Here is a 21,745-nt window from a genome sequence, read left to right on the forward strand (position 1 = left end):
GCTTGCTGTTTTCCTGATCCACAAATGGTCTCTGCTTTCAGTGCTCAGCGTTGCAATGAAGCTGCTGGCAGCTGGAGGCCTTTCCCTTCTCCATGAGGAAGCGTTCTGTGTAGCTTGCAAACTTTCCTGTTTCATAGTGTCAGCTCCCTCTAACGAAGCTAGAAGCAAGGAAAACTTAAGAAATATTGGTTCCTGCAAATGCTTGCAACTAGCACTTGGCCCTTTCCAGAGACCAGGAGGGACCATCAAGGAGAATGGGCCCCTGAAGTGACTAGAAGGTGAAGCTAGCTGATGCATCACACATTTATATATTTCACAACTTGCACAGGTGGCTAATGCTACAGAGTCTCATGTTTTTGACAACTGAGCCGCACTAGTGTAGGTTTGAACTTCAATGTGGGGCCGCAGGACTCAAGGCCCTCAAAGGCTCTATAGTTCGTCTCTTGACTCCGGGGCATCTGGTGCGCTCCTCCTGTTCCCCTTGGATCCCTTGGCAGCCTGGAAAGCCAGAGCCCAGTGTTACCATGGAAATAGCATCTTAACCAGAATGGTATGGTCTGAAATAAATATTTATCATTGCCTGCAGTTACTTTGCTTGTGAATTGAGGCCCCTTTCCCATAACTGCCAAAGATGCTCTGAGGAGGTGAAGCAACCACCTTCCTATCCAGACCTTCCCCTTTAAATGTTTCCCAGCCGATAGAGCAGAAGAATCCTTTCTCAGGGTTGAACAATTGCATTCCTCTGGCTGCTGAGTGGGGCACCATGATGCAAGCAAGGGAACCAGCCTGGATTGACCCTAATTGACCATAATGTAAAATGGAAATGGGCTGCCTTCAAGTCGATCCCGACTTATGGCGGCCCTACAACTAGGGTGTTCATGGTAAGCAGTATTCAGAGGGAGTTTACCATTGCCTTTCTCCGAGGTTGAGAGGCAGTGACTGGCCCGAGGTCACCCAGTGAGCTTCATGGCTGTGTGGGGAATCGAACCCTGGTCTCTCAGGTCACAGTCCAACACCTTAATCACTACGCCACACTGGCTCTCAATTATCATAATACCGCTATACAAATCTGTGGTGCAATTGCAGTTGGAATACTGTGTACTCTTCTGGCCATGTCGCCTCAAAAAGGATATTTTAGAGCTGCAAAGGGTTCAGTAAAGGGATTGCCTTACGCAGTACTTGCTGACTCAACTCATTTTGAGCTGGAGAACTTGCATTTCTAAAAGTGCCACACAGTGTTAATTCTTGAACAATGTTCAGTGCTCATTCTCACTTTTCTGCTTCGGTGGGCCTGTCCAGACACGTGATTTGGTTACAACTGTTCTTAAATTTGTTTTTGATGTTTTACTGTTTTTAAATGTTTCTAACAGATTTAAATATGTTTTTATTTTATCTTTAATTGTATTTTTTAATTGTAGTTGCGTTTGCTGTCCTGGGCTCCTTTGGGAGGGAGGGTAAGATATAAATGTAATAAACAAAAAACCCAAAATGATAAAGGGGCAGGAGCAACACTCCTACGAGAAGTTACAACATTTGGGGGAACCCTCTCGCTGGTGCCCCTGCAGCCAACACAGCAGCATTTAACACCCACTCAGCTAACAAACTGGGGTTAAATTCTGCTTACGGAACAGGAACGTGTAGCCAGAGAACCTGGAATATGCAAGGGGGGGGTCCTCACGCTTCCTGCCACAGTGGCCCCACCCCTGCAGGAAATGTTCCCTGCCGCAGCACCCCTTGCACTGTAGGCTTCCAAGGACCCAAGAGCTAGCTGTTGGGCACTTGGGAAATCCCTGCAAGGGATTTTGACAGGTGGGCCCATAAGGCTGATCTGAGGCTGTGCCTGGCCTGTGGAGCCAAAAAAGTTCCCCACCCCTTGGTTTAGAGAAAAGTCAGGTAAAGAGGGACATGATAAAGGTGTATAAAGTTTTGTAAGATATGGAGAAAACGGATAGGGAGTTTTCCTCACTCCCTTAATACTGGAACCCAAGGGGGCTGTCTAACGACACTGAATGTCGGGAAATCACAAAAGAAAGGACTTCTCCATACAGCACATGGTTAAACGATGGAATTCCTTCCCACAAGAGGTAGCGATGGCTGTGAACTTGGACAGGTTTACCAGAGGCTTAGACGATTTCATGGGGGTAGGGCTCTCCATGGCTATGAGCCAGGGTGGCTATTTACCACATCCACTGCTGGAGGCTGAATGTCTCGGAATGCCAGTTGCTGGGAATCACGAATGGGAAAAGTGTCCATTGCACTCGGTCCTGTTTGCAGGTGTCCCTTTCGGGCATCTGCTTGGGCACCGTGAGGACAGGATGCTGTACTAGACCTCTTGGCCTGATCCTGCTGTGGGGCTCTCCTTATGTGCAGGCCCAGGACCTTTCCCAGCTCTCCATTGGTTGCCTCTGGGAAAGGATCGTGCAGGGGTGTTTCAATGTCAAACCCAGATGTCTGTGGGCACCCCCAGCTTGCCCACTTGAGCAAAGGCGAGACTTGTCTCTGATCTCAGAGAGGGTTGCACTGTCAGTTCTGTCTCTGAGAAAAGCAAAATGTATGTCTCTGTTCTTAGGAAGGGAGTTGCTGGTGTGCCTCCCTGCAGTCAGCTCTTTAATCCCATCCGCCACCCAAATTCAGGTTTCTGGCTTGGTTCTTGGCAGTACCTGCAGCCACCCCTTTTAGGCTGACCCCTTTGCCTGGAGGTAGTCTCCCCCCATAACAGGCAGCTGCTGGTGGCGACACATCTGGGTTCTGAGGACCCATTGATCCAGAACTCCCTCTCCTAGGGTGGAGAGAATGGGTGCTCCGTCACTTCCAAGTTGGGAAGAGAACCTGTCCCAACACGAAGGAGAAAATGGAACTTGTTTTGTGGACGGGGTAGAGGTGGATGGCGCACGGAGCTAGCCTGGATTTTTGTTTTTTTAAGGCTAGCCTAGGACTGGTTTCTATTGTGTCCTTTTGCATACAAGGCATTTCTTCTGTTCTTGTTGATGGTGGAAAGAGCCAGGCAAGGCAGGTGAATCCAAGTCCCACTAGCCTCCCAGTCCAGGCTGCACTGGGTGGGATGTATGAAGGGGGAGGGGGGCTTGTTACTGGTACTTACCTTTGTGTCCTCTTGGGAAGGGGGCTCACCCCCATTCTCCAAGAACGCCGAGAAGGCTTCCAGGTCTCTGGCACTCCGGTACTCTGTCCTCTGGGGCAGAAGACAGCGGTGTTGGCAGTCTGGCAGCACCAACCTCCTCCCCTTGGCCCTCCTGCGCTGCTGTTTCTTAGGGGCAGGAATGTCCTGCAAGTCTCTTTCCCCACCTACCCCCAGTGGGGGATCAACATACCTTCTTGCCCTCCCCTGCAGGGAAGTAGTACATTGTTGGGTAGGCATGGATGGTGAGGTCTGCTACCTCGTTGGCTGTGGCATCCATTTCGGCAATGATGATGTCTTCATGATCTTTGTATTTCTCACCCAGGTCCTCCCAGACAGGCGCCATTGCCTTGGAATGGGGGCACCAGGGGGCATCTGTGGGAGCAAAACAGAACTGGTAGTGAAAAAGGATGGAGGGCTGGGAGTAAAGCACTAACGCATGTTGCAAGTGCCAATGTGTTTGGGGGGGGGATAGACAGAAAAGAAATCCTCTGTTCATTCCTCCTCTGTGTTTGCTGTTTTTGCTGGCTTCGCTCCTCCCCTTCCCGTCTTTGTTCTCAGTCAGTACAGTAATGGCTCCCTGAGTGCAGGCTGCATGGCTGCTTCAGCGTGTATGACTTTACCTCTTTGCAGTAATAAACCTTACATTTCTTTATTCTTTCAACTACCAGTCTTAACAGACTAGTTATTTCTGCACTCTGCTGCAATATAAAGATATGAAAACTCTTAAGAGGGAGGGGGTGGTGAATTGTTTTCTGTATTCTGTTAGGAAAACTCAATAGAACCAGAAGTTATGTCACTTTTATCAACTTAGGGCCTCAGCTAATGAACCTGCCTAATCTGGAGAAAACTGACCTTGTTTCAGTGATGCAGACTAGGTTACTGCAACATAGTCTGCGTGCAGCTGCCTTTAAAGATAGTTCAGGCACCTCTATTGATATAATTTGCAGTGGCTGAAATTCTTGGTAGGGCCTGGCGTTCAGAGCACATTACACCAATTTTGCACCAGTTGGCTGCCTATTGGTTTCTGGTTCCAATTTAAGGCACTGGTTTTAACTCTTAAAGCCCTAATGGTTTAGGGCCACATGCACCCTATTAAGGTTTTTGAAGTTGAACTTAAACCTTATTGGGTGCACATGGCCCTAAACCATTAGGACTTTAAGAGTTAAAACTAGTGCTTTGTGAGTCACACACTGTGGCTTGTTACTACAAGACTAACGGGTACCAGAGACCAGACCTTCTAGGTGGTGGGCCCACACTGCTGGAATTTCCTCCCAGGGAAATACAGCCTCACTGAGTTGCAGCTTGTAAAAGAATCTTGAAGACTTTAAACATTTCAGACTGTATTTGGTTGATATGGTCTTTCTTAAATGTCATTTGTTGCTCCTCATTAATTAGGGGATTGTTTGGTAAGTTTGTTTTATTCAATTTTATATTATTTTGTGAATTGCCTTCAAAGGCTAGGTCCTGAAAGGTGGGTTAGGAATCTTTTAATATTTTAAAGAACAGAACTTGTATGGTTGAGTTGACGTGTTCAACCTGCTAGCGTTAGCTACAGAGCATTCTTTGGGGGTTGCTTCTCTACCTCTTTACCTAAAAAGAGCGAAGAGGAGGCAGGAAAATCAAACAGCTTTGCACACTGGAGGGAAGTTAGCAGCAATGCCCCTGCAGCCTATGCACTGCAGTCAGAATGGACTCCTGAATGGGGCTGGACGGTGCAGCTCATCTAATTATTAAAGAATGGTGAAATCCCAAACAGATGGAAGAAGCATCTGGCCAAATAGTCTGGTTAGGCAAGAGAGTAGCAGTGAAGCCAGGGAGAAGCAATGCACATTCAGGCAAATATCCCTCACTCCACTAACTATAAACTTGTGAAGCGTGTGAGGTTTAATAACAGCAATTTGCCATAATAGCTGGAAAATATCAGGGGCAACCTATCTCTGCCAAACCGCATGGAGGGCTAAGTCTTCTGCCCTCCGTGTGAGCTTCCATGGGAGATTTAGCCAGCTGCTGTGGGTGACAGGATGGAACATGGACGTGCTGACCTGCTCCACGAAGGCAATCGTGCTGGTCTTCATTTCCAGTCCTGCAGAGAATACTTACAGAACTTCACAAACACCCCTTTGGTCTCACTGAAGGCCACTTGCTCAAAGTTCTTGCCCACCAGGGTCTTAACTGGTTGCTTATCCCAGTCCTCTGGAATCTCCTCGCTCATCAGGTGAGGCTGGAAGATAAAGCAATGCTAGTGCTGTGGATCTGGGTGCAGCCTGAGGCAGAAGGGCTGCTGGCCTTTGTTGCCCCCTTACAAGGTCCTCCCTTCTGGTGGTTGCCAGGTGCACAGCTGACCCACACCCTTTCCTGCTGTTAGAGGGGAACAAAGGACCCAAAGTGGAGGTAGCCATTGCCCCCCCAGCAGCCCATGTGAACACCAGAGCACCTTTCCACCCTAGCAAGCATCCCTGAGTCACCCCCCCCAATTGTGGAACTGCCCACCTGCATCTTGCCTGCGAGCACATCCTGGCAGAAGGTGGTGATGGTTTGGACTGTGAGCCCTTCCGTGGCCAAGAGGTACTTCTTGTTGCTTTCAATATTGATGAATCGGATAGTAGGTGCATCGTGGCCCTTAAGGTTGAAGTAGTGCAGGACCTGGGCTCCTTCCCCATTGACATCGGCCAGTACAAAAAGCACCTGCCAGGGAGGCAGAGCCGTGAGCCTCTTGGCAACTGCCGCCCCAGGCTCAGCCTGCTCCGAGCCACATGCCCGTCCACGAGGGGCTTTCTGCAGGTGGAGAGGAGGCCGCAGCCAGCCAAGAAGGGAGCGTAAGCAAATGAGGAGGAGGGAGTGGCTCCAAGTGGCAGAAAAACAGCGCCCAGACTGCCTCCTCCCTGCGTGGCAGCAAGGGGCCCCCAGAGGCATGGGGCAAAGCCAGGGGTGCTTACCTGACCCCGGAAGGCAGCGGCTGCCCCCTGGAAGCTGCGCAGGAGCTCCAGCTGAGAGTCCACCGACTTGTTGATGAAGAGCAGCAAATGGTTTTGGATCTTTGCTCCAAATATCTTGGAGGAATTCTAAGGAGAAGCTGCATGCAGTGACCCAGGAGCCAAGGAGGTGGGGATGAGGAGGAGTGTCGCAGAATCCTTTCAGCAGCACAGCTGCTGGGAAGGCAGGAGATTCTGCAGAAAGGCTGTCTCTGCCCAGCAGCCTCAGGCCAAGTGGCCTTCTACAGAGTCAGACCAGCGGTCCATCCCGCCCACCCAGAGTTCCTCAGCTGTGAATGGCAGAAGCCCCTGGAGCCAGAGGGCGGCCTTGGCCCTTCTGTAGCTCTTCTCCCTCTTGCGGAGGTGATGAGCTTCATGTGAGCTTTTCTTGGTAGAGATAGAGATCACATTTTGGAATCCACCAAGGGGCGAGCAGCCCCACTGCGGGGCTAGAAAGAGCAAGGCAGCAAGAAACCCCTTTCAGGGATACCAGGTCCTATCTTACCTTGCTTGTAAATTCCATAACCAGCTCCAGGCTCTGCACCATGATGAATTGGGCCAGTGCAGTCACATCCAGGCCCAGTTCTTCATCTGTTGGGAAGTCTGCCCGGGCCCCGTCCTGCTGCAAGAGGCAACAGCGTCTGTGGATGCTGCACCATGCCCTGCAGGCCTTTTTCCCCAGGTCTTTCAACCAACCTCCTCTCTAGATGCACCTGGAAATGACCATGTGGCAAGACTCTCACCTGCCGGAAGACAGAGACTGTGTCACTGGTAACATTGTACTTCTGGAAGAGCTCCAAGCAGTCAGTGAGCGCAAAGGCAATGTCGGGAGCATTGCTGGCCACGTCATAGAAGAGGCGCACATCTTCATCCTGCAGGTCCTACATGGAAAGGAACACTGAATGTGCACGTGTTGAGGCAGACGCAGAATTCAGGTAGTAAACGGAATGCATGAAGCGTGTGCTCCCCATGCTGGGAGGAGGATGGGTGGGTGAGAGCATCTCTTTCTAGGAAGCACAGCCCCTCCCCTCGACTGAATCTCAGGCATCTCTGCTCAGCTGCAGGGAAGCCAACATCAGAAGACAACAGCCTTGATGTCTGTTGTGCCCAAAACTCCACCTGGAATGCGCAGGAGATCCACAGCCTGGAGGCCAAACCTCAAGCTCCCCCACTTTTCAGCTGCAGTGAGCGGGCAGCCAGCGCCACCAGGGAAGAGCAGTGAGTGAGAGCCCAGCCGGCTAGGGCTGGCCCCTGGCAGCGTCAGGAAGACAGAGATGCAGGCTGAGTGACCACTCACATGGAAGAACCCAACCACTGCCACCACGTTGGCGTCCAGGAAAGCAGCCGCCTCCTTGGCATGCTGCAGCAGCACAGCGCTGGGCCCCACTTTCTGTTTCAGCCACTTCACAATTCCCTCCGCGTCTCGCTGGCCTGGCAAAGGGAGGACAGGGTGTGCATGTATGATGTGCCACCAGGTGGTGCTGCCACATTGCATCAGGCAAGGCAGTTCTGGTGGGAGGGCTGTGGCTCAGTGTCAGAGCTTCTCTGCATGCAGACGGCCCCAGGTTCAATATCCAGGTATGGCTGGGAATGTCCCCTATCTGAGATCCTGCAGAGCCGCTGCCTGTCAGTGTAGACGATCCTAAATTAGCCCGGTCGATAGTCTGACTCAGTCTAGGGCAGCTTCCCGTGTTGGGTCTCAGAAATGATCCCAAGGCAAGGCCCCATTGGGACTTCCCAAGCCACTTTGGTTATTGGTGTTGAAGCAGGGCAAAGTCAAGCGGAAGCAGATGTGTGAAGCGGGCCACAGCTCAGGGCCCAGCAAGACAATTGCTTTGAGAAAAGGGGCATGGGGGAAGGCAAGCAGACTGCACAAGGCTCGAGGGAGAATCTCTCTGGCAACTGAAGAGAAGGCAGCTGGCAGGCATGTGGTCAACAGGGAATGCAGGCTCCTGTCTGCCTCAGTGGGCCACAACAGAGGCATCTGAGCAGGAAGCACAAGTTCTCTTTTCCAAATGTTGCCAGCCCCATGTGTAAGCGGCAACCCAGGAGACCAGCTCAGGGTCATGAATGGGGCTGGCAACATTTGGAAAGAGGATCTTGTGCTTCCTGCTCAGAGGCCTCTATTGTGGCCCACTGAGGCAGACAGGACCACCACCACCTCCAGTTGCACCAGCTTTACTGGATGTCAGGTAGTGCCACAACTGGACAGAGGAGGTGTGTCTGTGTGTGTGTGTGTGTGTGTGAGAGAGAGAGAGAGAGAGAGAGAGAGAGAGAGAGAGAGAGAGAGGTGATCTTGATCAAACTTCCTTTGGGTTAGTCAGTCAGTCAATCTTTATTGCGGTCATTGACCAATACACAAATAAATACAAAAATATATCTAGGAACAAAATATAAAATATTAAAATATTAAAAGCTTGTCAGACGATATTAGTTTTCTGAAGTTCGTAATTTCCTTAAGTTTATAGTAATGGCACAAAATTTGGCAACCATTTCGGTTATGTATGGTGAGTTATCCGCAAGTAAGTAATTTGCGTAGAAATCTTCGCTTCTTCCCGGTAGGTGAGTGATTAAAGGTGTAATTAACTGGTGCCTAGGTTCACAATAGTATGGGCAATAGAAAAGTACGTGGGTTAATGTCTCTACCACCCCCTCATCACAAGGGCACTTTCTATCGGAGTAAGGTATTTTATTAAATCTGCCTTCTAGTATTGCAGATGGTAGGCAGTTGAATCTTGCCATTGTGAATGCCTTGCGATGTTTCGGTAGGGATACATTTGTTAAATATGGCATGGCAAGTTGAGGGTTAGTATTATAGATGTGTTTTTTAACAAGCATCCAGTGCTGTTGGAGACCTATATCATTAATACGTAGGAGGATGTGCTCCTTGGCTTTTATATGACCCATTTTCAAAATTTCCGGGATTGAGAAGCCTAGGTGGTTCAGCTTATTAGTAATCATCTTATTCCATGCAGAGTGAAATTTGTCATGTCGTATCTGGGGTGCTAGACCAATTGGGTTGAACATCAGTTTAAGCCATGTATTAATCCTGAGTATCCATACACGTGACTCTATAGAAGGAAGTCCAGCTTCTAGTCTTAACATGAAGCTGGGAACACATGTGGGTACTGCGAGTATGGATCTAAGAAAGATATTTTGAACTACTTCTAAAGACCTAAATTTTTCACTAGTTAATACCTGGGAGCCATACAATAGCTGTGGGATTATTTTCGCTTTGAAAATTTTTATGGCTGCGATGGGGATTTGGCCTCCTTTGTTATAATAAAAAGATAATAAAGCCTTCATGGTTCTTTTGGCATTAGAAACTACTTGTTTCACATGTAAAGACCACAAACCTGAGGCTTGGAAGGTCATTCCAAGGTATTTGTACGCATTTACTTGTTCAATTTGATAGCCATTTATACGCCAAGTATGTTTTATTCTTTTATTAGTGAAGATCAGGGCCTTTGATTTTTCGTAATCAAAAGGGCTTCTTGTTTACAAAATAGGGCTACTGAGGACAGTAGTCGCCTAAGACCAACCTGGGTTCTTGAGATCAGGACAATATCATCCGCGTATAACAAAATAGGTCTAGCAGTCTCTATTAGACTGGGCGGGTGGAATGATATTTGCGATAATCTTTGAACTATTGGGTTGATATATATATTAAATAGTAATGGGGCAAGGATACATCCCTGTTTGACCCCTTTATAAGTGGGGATTGGGTTCGTTAGCTGCCCATTATTACTGCATCTGACTCTAAGGGATGTATTTTTATATAGGGCTCATATAAGAGCCAGTAGGCGTGTATCAATGTTAGATTTAGCAAGCTTGTTCCAAAGCCTCTCTCTAGAGATAGAATCAAATGCTGTTTTTAGATCTATAAAGGCAGTATACAGCTCTCTCCTAGATTCACTTTTGTATTTATTAACAAAGTGTTGGAGAATCAATGCGTGGTCTATAGTTGAGCGGCCTGTCCTAAATCCAGCTTGTTCTGGGTCCAGTATTTCATTTTGCTCCGTCCATGAGATTAGCTTATCATAAAGATGTGCCGAGTATAATTTACTAACAACGTTTAGAAGGCTAATAGGACGAAAATTCACCGGATCGTGCCTCGAGCCTTTTTTATGAATTGGAACAATTATTGCTGTGCCCCAATCGCTAGGTATTTCCATTGAATAATCAATGTGCGTAAAAAGAGCAGCAAGCAAGGGGGCCCACCAATCTAAGTTTGATTTGAATAGTTCGGGTGGAATGTTATCCGAACCAGGGGCTTTATTAGCTTTTAATTTATTAATAAGTTCTACTATTTCGTTTACATTTACCGGGTCCCATTTAGGGATAACTTCCTTTGGGTTGACCTGGTGGAAAGGACCTGACCAACCCATCATATTTAGAGTTGGGAAGGAATTATCCTCATATGTCCCTCCAGCAGTATTAACAACGCTGCAGTGTTAAGAGTCCACTGTTTCTTTGCAAAGGACAATGGAAAGAACCAGAACAGCTGGAGGTCACACAGTTTTTTCTCAGCAGAGATGCAACTGTGACAGCAGCAGGGACCCCTTCTGAACCAAAGCAAGATACTTTTCAGTTTAGTTAGGTTATGTTTGTAAATGCAATGCTTAAAAGCCCACAGTATGTTTGCAGGGGAGGGGCAGAGAACCAGAAAAACATGTCCACACACCCCTCCGTGACTTCCTAGTAGCCCAACCAGATTCAGTGGGCACCAGCCCCCTGTGACCCCAGTCAGACTAGACCAGCGGTGAGGAGCTCTGGCCCACAGGCCTAATTAGACTGGCCAGACCTCCCCATTTGGCCCACAACATGGTTTGGCCCAAGTCATGCCCACCTGTCCTTCACCTGACCAATGACATCAGGGGTATGACCAGTAAACCTGCAGGGCAAAACTGAAAAGGAAGAATTGGGAGTGAGTGCCTGAGTCTTCCTTTCCAGCTGCTGGTAAAATCTGGCGCTTTTTGAATTTGGTACCTTTTTCTTTTTCCCTGCCAAATTTAAAAAGTACAGAATTACAGCTGGCAAAGAAGGTGTGGATGTGTGCATTGAGAGAGAGCTCCTGATTTATTACTATGTTCTATTCTGGATGTTGTTTGGTTCTCGTATTGTTTGTGTGTTTTTGTTTTTTGAGTTATTATATTTATTGTATTTATATATTGTGCCTGCTTTTACCTTTTATGTACACCGCCCAGAGAGCCTTCGGGCTTAGGGCGGTATATAAATTAAATTAAATAAATAAATTCTTCCTTTGAAGCTGCAGCTGTGGCTTGAATTTATGCCAGAGGAGTTAAACCCTCATGCAGAAGAACCACAGAGTAAGAATGTGAGAAGAACCCTGTAGCTAGACCAGTCCAAAATGGGCCCATCGCGTCCAGCTTCCTGTTCTCACAGTGGCCAATCAGATGGTCATGGGGAGCCTGCAAGCAGAACCTGAGTGCAAGAACATTACTCTCCCCACTTGTGGCTCCCAGCAACTGGTATTCAGGGACACACCGCCTCCAGCAGTGGAGAATGTCAGGCCGAAGCCTGAACTCTTACCTGTGAAGTCAGTAGGGTGGGTGCGGTTGCCATCTCTGAACAGTTTCAGTACAGGGTACCCAGTGACACCAAACTCTGTGTTCAGCGTTTGCTCTTCCACCCCATCCACCTTGGCCAGTCTCAGTGTGGAGCCTTCCTTCTTCAGCATTGTGGCTGCCTTTGCATATTCTGGGGCCAAGTCCTTGCAGTGTCCACACCAGGGGGCATCTGGGTGAGAGAAGGAAGGAGGTCAGCTCCACAGGGCTTGTTTAGAACTGCTCAGGGACGCATGGCAGCTGACCACAAGGTGCAAAACTCCAGGTGCTGCTCTCAGTGGGTGAAAAAAGGTGTTGCCATTGTAAACAACAAAAGGGGCCTGCCATGAATATGCTTGCATGTGCATGCGTGTACATTATGCACATGAGTGCATGAACACACACACACACACACACAGGGTCTCAGAAACTGCAGAGACAGAAGCATTTAACCCTTTGCACCCACCATTCTGTGGTTGCCTGCTGAACGTCCCCTTGCTATGCACGAGGGTGGCTCCTGGCTGGCATGTTTGCTTTCCCAATAAGCTGCTGATAGCAACATTTCCTGACTAATATCTGCTTATTTAAATGTACAGGCTCTGGATTATGGAACAGGCTTGTTCCAACAGATAAAGCTCTGCAATATTGTGTGCGCCACAGAAGGACAAGGGTAAGGGGCCTTGAAGGGAGGCGGGCTGACTTCCCAGGCTACAAGCAAGGGAAGCTTTGCCTTTGGGGGCCATTGATAGAGTCCCCCGCCCAGCAACCCACACAAGGCTGCTGTTTGCATGAGCTCCAATTTGTCCCAGTGCACGCCTCCACCAGGCACACCTGCATTTTTGCCAGCGGGCGCAGGCCAGGTGGGTCCCCGATGGTGCCCTGGGTTCTGCCAGGCCCCCAAGCGGTGCCCTGTGCAAGCTCCCTCCCTTTGGCTGGTACTCACAGAACTCCACCAGGAGCAGCTTGTGCTTCTGTAGGGCTTGGGCAAAGTTGTGCTGGTTCAGGACCAAGACCTCCTCTTCCTCTGCCAGGTTCTGGCCTCCCTGAGCCCCGGAAGGCGGCACTGGAACCCCTGCCAGCCAGAGGAGGACCAGCAGGATTCTTGGGAAGCAGCCCATGATGGTCTGAGGGAGAGTGTGCTGGAGCCAGGAGATGCCAGGCAGGGAAGGGGGCAGATAAAGCTCTGGCAGCACTCCTGTGACGCCCGCCCAGCCTGAAGCACGTGGCTCTTTGCGAGTGGCTGCTGTACTCAGGCGAAGAGGGAGACCGCCCTGTCTCTCTCTGTGTGTGTCCCAGTAAAATGGGGAAACAACAACTAGGATGTATCTAGCAAGGAGGAGAGGAAAGAAGCAAGAGAACAATTCAGGGCCCAAAAGGGTTGTGCTCCAGGCATCCTGCAGGGGCCACATGAAGCACCTTAAAGTGGATCCCAAGCGGACTGGTTTTGCAAGCAGACCCCAAAAGGCTTCCCCTGGCTTAGGTCCGGGGCTCCACCTCTGCCTCATGCCAGGATAGCCATCTGGTGTGATGATTTGCCTCAGATGGCCAGGCAGCTCCGTGGGGTGTAAAAGGTCCCCCTGAAGAGCGCTATGGCCTCCAGGCGCCAAGAGGAGAGAGACCCAGGTTTGCCCAGAGGCATTGGCTTACTCTGGCTCACTGTTTAAAGCCAGGAGGGGAGTCAGAATGCCCTCTGCTGATGAACCAGTGACCAGGGAGTGAGGACATCAACAGGGCCTTCTGAGAGGCCAAACATGCTTGGAAGGTCTTCCTAGACCGGGGCCGTGCTCAGCGACTCAAGAGCGATGGCACTCCAATTATCACTCGTCCGTCTGGAACGGCCAGGGACTGTTGGCCAGCCACGGACACATGTGGTGGCTGTGGCATGTTCTGAACACCCCCCCATGTCCTTTTGCGTTGCCCCACTCTGGCCTGGGCAGAACCCAACATCATTCCATGGAACGTCCCCCAGCCTAAGCTCCGTGCATCAGTTGAAATCCTCAACGGCTGCCTGTGAGCAGTGGAAGCAGTATGGGGCTGAGTGGTGAGGCAGGCTGCTGGAGGGGTCGGGAATGGGGCTCATGGGGCAGAGAGGGGCGTTCCTTGGCCTCAGAGCCAAACAGACCCCACCCCACCCCAAGCCATATTCCAGCAGCTCACAGCCAGCAGGGGGGGCTGGCTGAGGGGCAAGGAGGGCGGTCTCATGGGCTCATCTCCCCAGGCAATATCAAGATAACTGAATGTTGTGTTAACCCTTTCCCTGCAGCAAGTAAAGGTCTGGGACCTAACAGAGCCCCCGCTGAAAGGCAGGTAAGGGCTGGCAGCACTTGTGGGTATGCTGGTGGATAGGGACCCCCTTGAGCGCGGCTGGATTCCCCCTCCTCCTCCACTCTGGTTCTGGGCCGCCTGCTCCACTGCCAGGCAAAGCACCCTCTCCTGGGTCTGGCCTCTGCCTCCTGTGAATGAGGCCCTTGTCAAGCAGCTTCGGCTGCTCTGGGCCACCTGGAGCAAGGCTGGCCCATTTTGGGAAGGGCCGGGAGGCAGGAGGGCTCCTTGGAGGCCTATCGCTTTGGGCTTATTGCCTGCAGGAGGAGGAGGAGGCCGAGGCCACCCTTTTGCACGTAGTTGCCAGGAAGGGACACTATGACACCGCACAACATCTCCTCTCCCAGAGGACAGCAGCTGTGAACAGCCAGGTAGGCCAACCCAGCAGCTTGAGAGGATGCGAGTGCCGCTGATGTGTTGGATGGGGCAACTGCCCTCTGGCTTCCTCCTGCCCTTTCAGCAGGCTGGCCTGGGCTGAGGAGGCCCAGGGGCCTGGGCTGAGCCTGCTCGTAGGGGCCCGGGCAGCGGCATCCTCCGATGCCGTCCTGGCTCCTCCACATGGCTGCTCTCTTTGTCTGTCTGCTTGCCCTCTAGGATGCCTGCGGCCGGACGCCACTTTTCTGGGCCACAGAATACAGACATGAGAGCCTGGTGGAGCTGCTCCTGTCCCACGGCGCAGACGTGGCTGCCCGGGATAATGTGAGGAAGCTGCTCACAGCCTTTGCTGCAGAATAACTCCTGCAATACAAGACTCAACCCCTATTTGCGTGCAAGGGTTATTGGGAATGGGGGAGAGATTAGCTTCCTGCGGCCCAGCCAACCACCCAGGTGACCTGCAGAAGGATCCCTGTGGGGTCGGCAGAGGGCAGAGCTGGATAAGGAATCTCCAAAGGGGTGTGGGATGCCCGCAGGGATAGGCAACTCTCCTGAGCCTAAGCCAACACGCACGTGAGGCCACTGGGGTCCCCTTGGGCATACTGTCAGGAGATGCTGTGGCTGTGCAGTTGGGGAAAGCCAGGAAGGAAGGAAGGGGAGCTTGGCTGACAAAAGGGAGGCTTGGTATGGCTAGGGGGATGAAGAAGAGACAGGCAGAAGGGCTGCAAGATGGATTTGGCAGGGCCACCTCTGACTGTGCCATACCCTGGTCACTCTGGGCTTTGGTTCTGTATGGTGCTCAGCCTGGGTCTCAAGAATCCTGGGGGCAACAACCCATTGGGCCTTGGGTGCCCACAGAATATGTGGGAAAGTTCCTGCAGAATCATGCAGAGCAGCTCAGTCCCTGCCCATCCCCATGACCACACCCTTAATGGTGCCATGAGCAGACCGTGAAATCACCCAGCCAAAGACCCTCCATCCATCCGTCCATGTGTGTGTGTGTGTGTGTGTGAGAGAGAGAGAGAATGTTTACCTGGAGAAAGCAGACTTTTGCCCTGCTGCAATCACTGAGGCCTCAGACTCTGGTAAAATAAGAAAAGCTTGTTTTATTGAAAGAAATGCATAGTAGATAGGAAAAGGCAACCCAGTTCTAACTAGCTAGCTAAGTTGGAGGCGCAAAGACCAGGCGTGGTCACTGGCCTCATGCTGCAGGTGACAAAGGAAAGATGTCTCCTCTCCTCACGAGACAGAGAAGAACCAGGAAGGAGAGTTGGGTCAGCTTCCCTAAGAGGAACAGTTTACAGGAAGGAAGGTTAGCAGGAGAGTGAAGGGCAGGTACAGCCTCGCCTCCTGGGGACTCTTATCTCCTCTCTAGCATGCCAACCTCAACCCGACTAGAGGCGCATTCCCACAATCCCACCATTCTCCCCGTTCAGCTCATGGCATCCACACAGGCTGCCACCCCTTCCTCTTCTTCCTTCCTTAGGAAGGGAACCTTTGTCTGCACTGGGCAGCCTACGTGGGCTGTGTCCCCATTGCCAGAATGCTGATGGACGCTGGCTCAGACCTGAACACGTCGAATGCTCAAGGCGACTCTCCTCTGCACCTCGCAGCCCAGGAGCGGCGCTACGAGTGCCTTGTGTGAGTGAGGGCCTCCCCCTCTCCTGCACGGCTCCTGCCAGACCCTTGTCCGGAGGCAGCGCAGCCGCAGAGCTTGGCAGTGGAGATGGGGCCATCACCAGCCAGGCCTGACTCACCTTGAGCCCCTCCCCAAAGCAAAGGCAGCTACAGCTGACCAGTTAGGCAGCTGTGCCCCCCAAGGCCCTGCGTTAGCAAATCTTCCCCTGAAGACACCTAGCAAGTCCTCACCCAGGGACACTGCACCCAGCGAGACCTTTGGGGAAGCGGCTCAGCACACTGCTCTTCCCAGCAAAGGGAGGGGGAAGTGGCACAAGTGCCCTGCTAATCATCCCCATCTTTGTTACAGCTGCATGGGGGAAAGGAACAAAAAGCAGGACCATCGCCTTGGTGGGGTGTGCTGCTGGGGGGCCAGGCTGCTCCCTCTTCCCGTCTCACTTCCCCTTAGCACTTCCACCCCCTCCAGCTTCTAACCAGAGGACTCGGGAGCTCCACTCTGGAGGCCTCAGCTGGGCCTCCCAGCCCACAGGGCCTGCTCCTCACCCGACATCCCCACTGTGTCCCATAGGCTGTTTCTTGCACACGGTGCCAATGTCTCTCTGAAGAACAAAGCTGGCCAGGTGCCGCTGCAGTGCTCAAAGCACAGCTCCCCAACCTGGAGGGCCCTGAAGGCCGTCTCTGCCTTGGCACACCACCAGGTAGAAAGGATTCTCTGCAGGTGAGCACCCTGTCAGAACCAAGGTGGCTGTCATGGAGAACAAGGCTATCAGCGGCTACCAACCATGATGGCTGTGTGGTACCTCCACTGTCGGAGGCAATATGCTGTGAATACCAGTTGCTGGAAGCGGCACGAAGGGGGAGTGATGCTCTGGCGCTCAAGGCCTGCTTGCAGGCTTCCCTTTGGGGATTCAGGTTGGCTGCTCCTCATGGCTCAAAGGCGGCAACGCCTCCTGTCTCTTTCCTCCCCAGGGACATCTCCCGGGGCTTTGAGCAAGTCCCCATTCCTTGCCTCAACGGGGTGGACAATGAGACGTGTCCCAGTGACTTTCTCTACATCACTCAAAACATCGTGTCAGATTCTGTGGTGCTCCCAACAACAGGCTGGGGCAGAAGTCAGGTCAGAGGCATTTCTCACCCTCGTCTCCACCAGGATTAAGAATGTTAAGGAAAGAGTCGGTGAGCCCCCTCCCCAGTGATTCTGAGAAGATCCCTGCTCCAAGTGTGTGTGTGTGTGGTTATGGGGGGGTCCTCTGGAAGTGCTCAGGCAAGTCCATCTTGTGTTGCTGCTGGGAATGCCACTTTCCAACACCCCACAAACAGCCCCTTGGAGGATCAGCTGCGATTTTGCTCTCTGAGCTTCTACATTTTGACAGTTTAGGCTGCCTTGTGCTTTGTTACAATCATCCTTCCCCAACCTGGTGCCCTCCAGAAGTTTTGGACTACATGCTGGCTGAGGCTGATGGGTATTGTAATCCAAAACGTCTGGAGGGCGCCAGGTTGGGGAAGGCGCTCGAAAGCAATGCCATTTCTGTTGACATTTTGAGCTGCTTCTCATGCAGGGCCTGCGCGTTCGCATATGGGCCTCAAAGGAGCCGCAGAAGCACTGATGCAGCGGAGCGGCTGCTGAGGGCATTAGGTGGCCGCCCTTCTGTTTCTGCCACTATTCCAGCTGACACTGGAGGCACCTCCATCCCACAATTCTTGGGGTGGCTGAGAGTGGCCCTCTGCAGCAAGTCCTTGAAGGCCTCTAGCTTTTCGGGGGGGAGGGGCTTGCCTGCCTGGGCTGACCGTCGCTTGATGCCTGTGCTTCTTTCAGCACTGCGTGTGCCCTGGGGCCTGCTCTGCAGCCACCTGTCTGTGCATCCTGCGCAACCTGCCCTCGTATGCTACGGTGAGAGTTGCTCCTGTCCTTACTGAGACAAGGTTGGGATGTTTGCTGGAGGCACTGAGGGCCAGCCCACCCTTTTCCCACCTCTTGTGGTCCAGGACGGCCGACTTCTGCCAGACGCCGCCAGCAGCGCAGCTGAGATGGGCCCCATCTATGAATGCACCATGCTCTGCTCCTGCCCCAGCTCCTGCCCCAACCGGGTGGTGCAGAAGGGCCTCAGGTGAGCTTCTCTTCCTGGCCCATGGCTCCTGCTGACTTCCCACCATGTGCCTAGCCGCCTCTGCTGTCCAAGCGGGGACCAAGTTGAGAGGGGCCGCCAGAACCTGTCTCCCTCACCCTAACACCCTGGCTTTCTAGGACATCACAAAGGAGGTTCTGCCTTGATGAACAGCGTACATTTGGCAAGCACACCCACCTGGCCAGGTCAAAGTGCATCTCTGCACTAGCCACCCTGTCTGCTCAGGCCCCCCAGAACCCTCCCTGGCTAGAGGAGTGGAGCCCTCCCTGCCTGCCTCTGCCACTTGCCAAATGGCCCACCCAGTCTGCGGCTCTCAGTCAATGCTCCAATTAAGAGAACATTCATTCTTCCATGCTCGTTGCAGCCAGACAAGACACAGGCCTTGCCATCTATTCCAGGAGGAATTGTCATTCCCATGCTCAACCCCACAGAATGGAGTCCTTTCTCCTGAGAAGATGGCAGGCACTTTTCAGTGCTCAAACTGTTTCACATCCATTATTGCAGAACTACTTACAGCAACCCTGCAAGGGAGGCAAAGTGGCTAACTAAATTCTGCCTGGCAAGTTTGAGGATGAAGGAGCTTCTCGCACTCTTGCCAGCCTATGAAGCCTTGCTAGGCAAGGAAAAACAGTGCAGCAGGGACTTGAGCATGCCACCCACCCACTAGGCCTCAGGTTTCCCCTTAACCGTCCCTGCACTTGTGGCCAACAGGGCCGGTTGCCTCTGCCCGAGGTGGCCTGCAGTGCTGCCAGAGTCCTGCCTGCCCCAGTGTCCCTTTTTCCTCAGGACTCAGCTCCAGCTCTACAGAATGCCAGACAAGGGCTGGGGAGTGCGCACCATGCAGGATGTGCCCCGTGGAGCCTTCATTTGCCAGTAAGTATCAGGGCAGGGAGGGGCCCTCTTTCGGTTGAGACCCCTTTTCTGTGGAAGAGAGATGTTGAGCCCAGGCATTCTCTTTGCCCTGCCCTGTCAGGTACTTTGGGGAGTTGGTCTCCAGCGCAGAGGCTGCACGGCGAGAAGACGACACTTACTATTTTGTGGTGGACATGCAGGTAAAATCTCAGCCTCAACCTTGGGGTGGGGAGGGGCTCTGTGGTGCCCCCCAGGAGGGCTGGAGCAGCTCTAAGCTTAGTGTTGTGCCTCTTGCAGGCCCAGCAAGAATGTTGCCTCGATGGGCGCTTCTATGGCAGTGTTGGGCGCTTCCTGAACCATTCATGCCAACCCAACCTGGTAGCCCTGCAGGTGGCCTTGAGCCACGAGATCCCTAGCATCGCCTTCTTCAGCATCCGGGCCATCCAGGCTGGTGAAGAGCTTGGGTAGGTGCTGCAAGAGAGAAAATGCCAGCTGAGTGGTGCCTGTCTGCCCTCTCCAACACAGTGCCCCCTCTAGCTCCAGAGCAACTCCTGCTGCAAGCCAACCCACAATGCGCTGAACCACGACACACTGCCTCTGGCCACTGCCACTACCAGCAGCCTCCCCAGTGGCAATAGGCAAGGTCGGGTACCTTGAACACAGCACTCAGGGCAAATGCCCAGACTTTCTATAAATGTAGATAGAATCTGAAATGTTTCTAAAAAAACATGTATCACTTGAAAATGGACTGCCTTTAAGTTGATCCTGATTTATGGCGACCCTCTGAATAGGCTTTTCATGATAAGCGGCATTCAGAGGGGGTTTACCATTGTCTTCCTCTGAGGCTGAGAGGCAGTGACTGGCCTAAGGTCACCCAGTGAGCTTCATGGCTGTGTGGGGATTTGAACCCTGGTCTCCCAGGTCATACTCCAACACTCTAACCACTATGCCACCCTGGCTCTTTCTATAAATGTAGATGGAATCTGAAATATTTCTAAAAAAATGTATACCACTTAATAGATTAAAAATCTGTAAACAACATCAGTAATGTTTCCATAAAACTAGATAAAAGTATAGAATCGGCTATAAACAGGAAGGGAAGAGATTCTGTGTCTGGGAGGGAAATGTCAGCCAGTTGTGCTGCAACTGCTTCCTGGTTGGTGTTGGGACTTTAAATAAAGTTCCTGGCTTCAAAAGTGCCTTGACAGGCTAGCCGTATCCAGCCAATGTCTGTGGCTGTCTGGTTGTCACACACACCCCCATCTCAAAAAGGATATCCTTCAGCTGGCAGGACAAGAAAATTGACTGGGGTTTTTCCCTGCCAGGAAGGCATCCATGGTTTGGTTTAGGGGGAAAAAGTTAATGGGAGTGGGGTTGTGATCAAGGGTTAGAAAATTAGGCATCATCTAGAGAAAGTGGATTGCTCTTCGTATAAGGCACGGCCCGATAGCAGAATTCAAGACTGCCAGCTGTGTTGAGTGCCCTTGAAAAAGGGTGGCTCCAGAAGGGCCCTGAGAGCACCCAGGGCCAGAAGCAGTGTACCTTTGCAGGCCAGCCAGATGCTGGGGGTGGCGGCGGCAACAGACTCCTCCCCATTCCCAGCTCCTGAGCTCTCCTGGAACTGCTGCTGGGAGCCGAAGGCGGGCAAGGCGGCCGGCCTGCTCGGCTGCAACTCCTCCCTTTCTTGCCCACCAGGTTCGACTACGGAGACCGGTTCTGGGAGGCGAAAGGTTGGCGCTGGCCCTGCCTGTGTCAGTCGCCCAGCTGCAGATACCCCTCGCCGAGAAGAGGCGTCCCTGCCGCGGGAGACCCTGGCCCGCTCCGAGGCTTCGCGCACAAGTCCAAGAGGGCCAGCCCCCTGAAGAGGTTCACGCGGTCGTGCCAGGCCCGCGAGCCCTCGCGGCCGTAGCCCCACCGCCGCTCGACGGTCCCGCTCGCGCCTCCAGAATGGCCATTGTTAGGTTCATTGTCATTTTGCATCAACCCCAATAAACGGCCTGCGTGTGACCCCTCTCGTTCTCTGGCGTGTGTGCGGCCGGCTGGCGGGAGGGAGGGCCGAGCGCGAGGCGCCGGCGGGCAATTCAGGATGCGGCTCGGAGAAGAGACCGGGGAAAGGCGGGGGGGGGCGGCGGCTGGTGCCCGATCTGTTCCTGTTTGCCGGGAAGGGCTCCTCCCTGCCAGCTCGCGCCTCGCAAGTTTCTGGACACCGGGCGGGTCCCGTTTCCCCGTCAAGCAGCGACTGAATGAGCACCACACGTGGCCTTTTCTGAACCAGCGGAGGGCGGGCGATTGCGGCTCGAAGGCACGGATGGGCAGCAGCCAGCCAGCGGGGCTTTCGGGGCGGGGAGGAGGGATGACCCGGCCGCTCAGCACAGCGTCCAGCCTCGGCGTGTACATAGCCGCTACTACTCGGGCCCAGGAGCCGCCGGTCCTCCGAGGAGGCCGAACGGGGCGCACCCGGGGAGTTGCTTCTCGTCCAGCGCGGCTTTCCAAGCCTGCACAGGAGCACCCAAGCAGAGCCCGTGCGCAGCGCTGGCCGTTCTGTCCCGTCGTGTGGAGGGCTCTATCTGCAACTCAAAAAAGTCGTCGGCTCGCTGCTCGCCGGGCCGGTGGTTTCCTTGCAGGGGGGTGGGCGCTGTTTAGGAGCCCAGCCGTCCCGCTTCCCGCGCGACCCAGAAATCTGAGGTGAGAGCGGAGTGGCAGTGAGGGCGAGGGAAAGACTTTCTGCACGTGCGCAGAAGCGTCTGGTGCCTC

At 52.7% G+C, this 21,745-nt stretch overlaps 2 protein-coding genes across 3 annotated transcripts; one reads left to right on the forward strand and one right to left on the reverse strand.

Moving 5' to 3' along the window:
• Positions 1 to 299: 299 nt before the first annotated feature.
• PDIA2 (protein disulfide isomerase family A member 2) lies at positions 300 to 21,653 on the reverse strand. 2 transcript variants are annotated; one of them, XM_061599951.1, is made up of 13 exons: positions 20,534 to 21,653; positions 19,171 to 19,462; positions 15,409 to 15,457; positions 11,665 to 11,871; positions 7,409 to 7,542; positions 6,855 to 6,992; positions 6,617 to 6,733; positions 6,076 to 6,201; positions 5,630 to 5,824; positions 5,240 to 5,360; positions 3,330 to 3,511; positions 3,101 to 3,190; positions 300 to 498 (listed from the first exon to the last, which is right to left on the reverse strand). In XM_061599951.1, exons 4-13 carry the CDS (start codon positions 11,810 to 11,812, stop codon positions 430 to 432), a joined length of 1,320 nt encoding a protein of 439 aa, XP_061455935.1. In that variant the 5' UTR covers positions 11,813 to 11,871; positions 15,409 to 15,457; positions 19,171 to 19,462; positions 20,534 to 21,653; the 3' UTR covers positions 300 to 429. The 2 variants fall into 2 exon arrangements, with proteins under 2 accessions (XP_061455935.1, XP_061455934.1); XM_061599950.1 differs by lacking the exons at positions 15,409 to 15,457; positions 19,171 to 19,462; positions 20,534 to 21,653 and adding an exon at positions 12,622 to 12,894.
• Positions 14,011 to 21,373, forward strand: LOC133372089 (histone-lysine N-methyltransferase EHMT1-like). Its single transcript, XM_061600323.1, has 12 exons — positions 14,011 to 14,115; positions 14,264 to 14,371; positions 14,595 to 14,699; positions 15,862 to 16,016; positions 16,582 to 16,731; positions 16,983 to 17,130; positions 17,830 to 17,904; positions 18,000 to 18,121; positions 18,926 to 19,012; positions 19,113 to 19,191; positions 19,289 to 19,455; positions 20,687 to 21,373. The coding sequence occupies exons 1-12, from the start codon at positions 14,011 to 14,013 to the stop codon at positions 20,898 to 20,900; spliced, it is 1,515 nt and encodes a 504-aa protein (XP_061456307.1). The 3' UTR covers positions 20,901 to 21,373.
• Positions 21,654 to 21,745: the final 92 nt, after the last annotated feature.

This window comes from Rhineura floridana, chromosome 17 (assembly GCF_030035675.1).
Source record: "Rhineura floridana isolate rRhiFlo1 chromosome 17, rRhiFlo1.hap2, whole genome shotgun sequence".
NCBI classification, from domain to species: domain Eukaryota; kingdom Metazoa; phylum Chordata; class Lepidosauria; order Squamata; family Rhineuridae; genus Rhineura; species Rhineura floridana.

Coding starts and splice junctions, on each gene's coding strand:
- PDIA2 (XM_061599950.1), bottom strand. CDS start 12,796: ATGGGCTGCTTCCCAAGAATCCTGCTGGTCCTCCTCTGGCTGGCAGGG. Junction 5,825..6,075: donor CCGCTGCCTTCCGGGGTCAG/GTAAGCACCCCT, acceptor CCTCCCTGGCAG/GTGCTTTTTGTACTGGCCGA. Junction 3,512..5,239: donor AGGGGTGTTTGTGAAGTTCT/GTAAGTATTCTC, acceptor TTGCTCCCACAG/ATGCCCCCTGGTGCCCCCAT.
- LOC133372089 (XM_061600323.1), top strand. CDS start 14,011: ATGCTGGTGGATAGGGACCCCCTTGAGCGCGGCTGGATTCCCCCTCCT. Junction 14,372..14,594: donor CAGCAGCTGTGAACAGCCAG/GTAGGCCAACCC, acceptor CTTGCCCTCTAG/GATGCCTGCGGCCGGACGCC. Junction 14,700..15,861: donor ACGTGGCTGCCCGGGATAAT/GTGAGGAAGCTG, acceptor TTCCTTCCTTAG/GAAGGGAACCTTTGTCTGCA.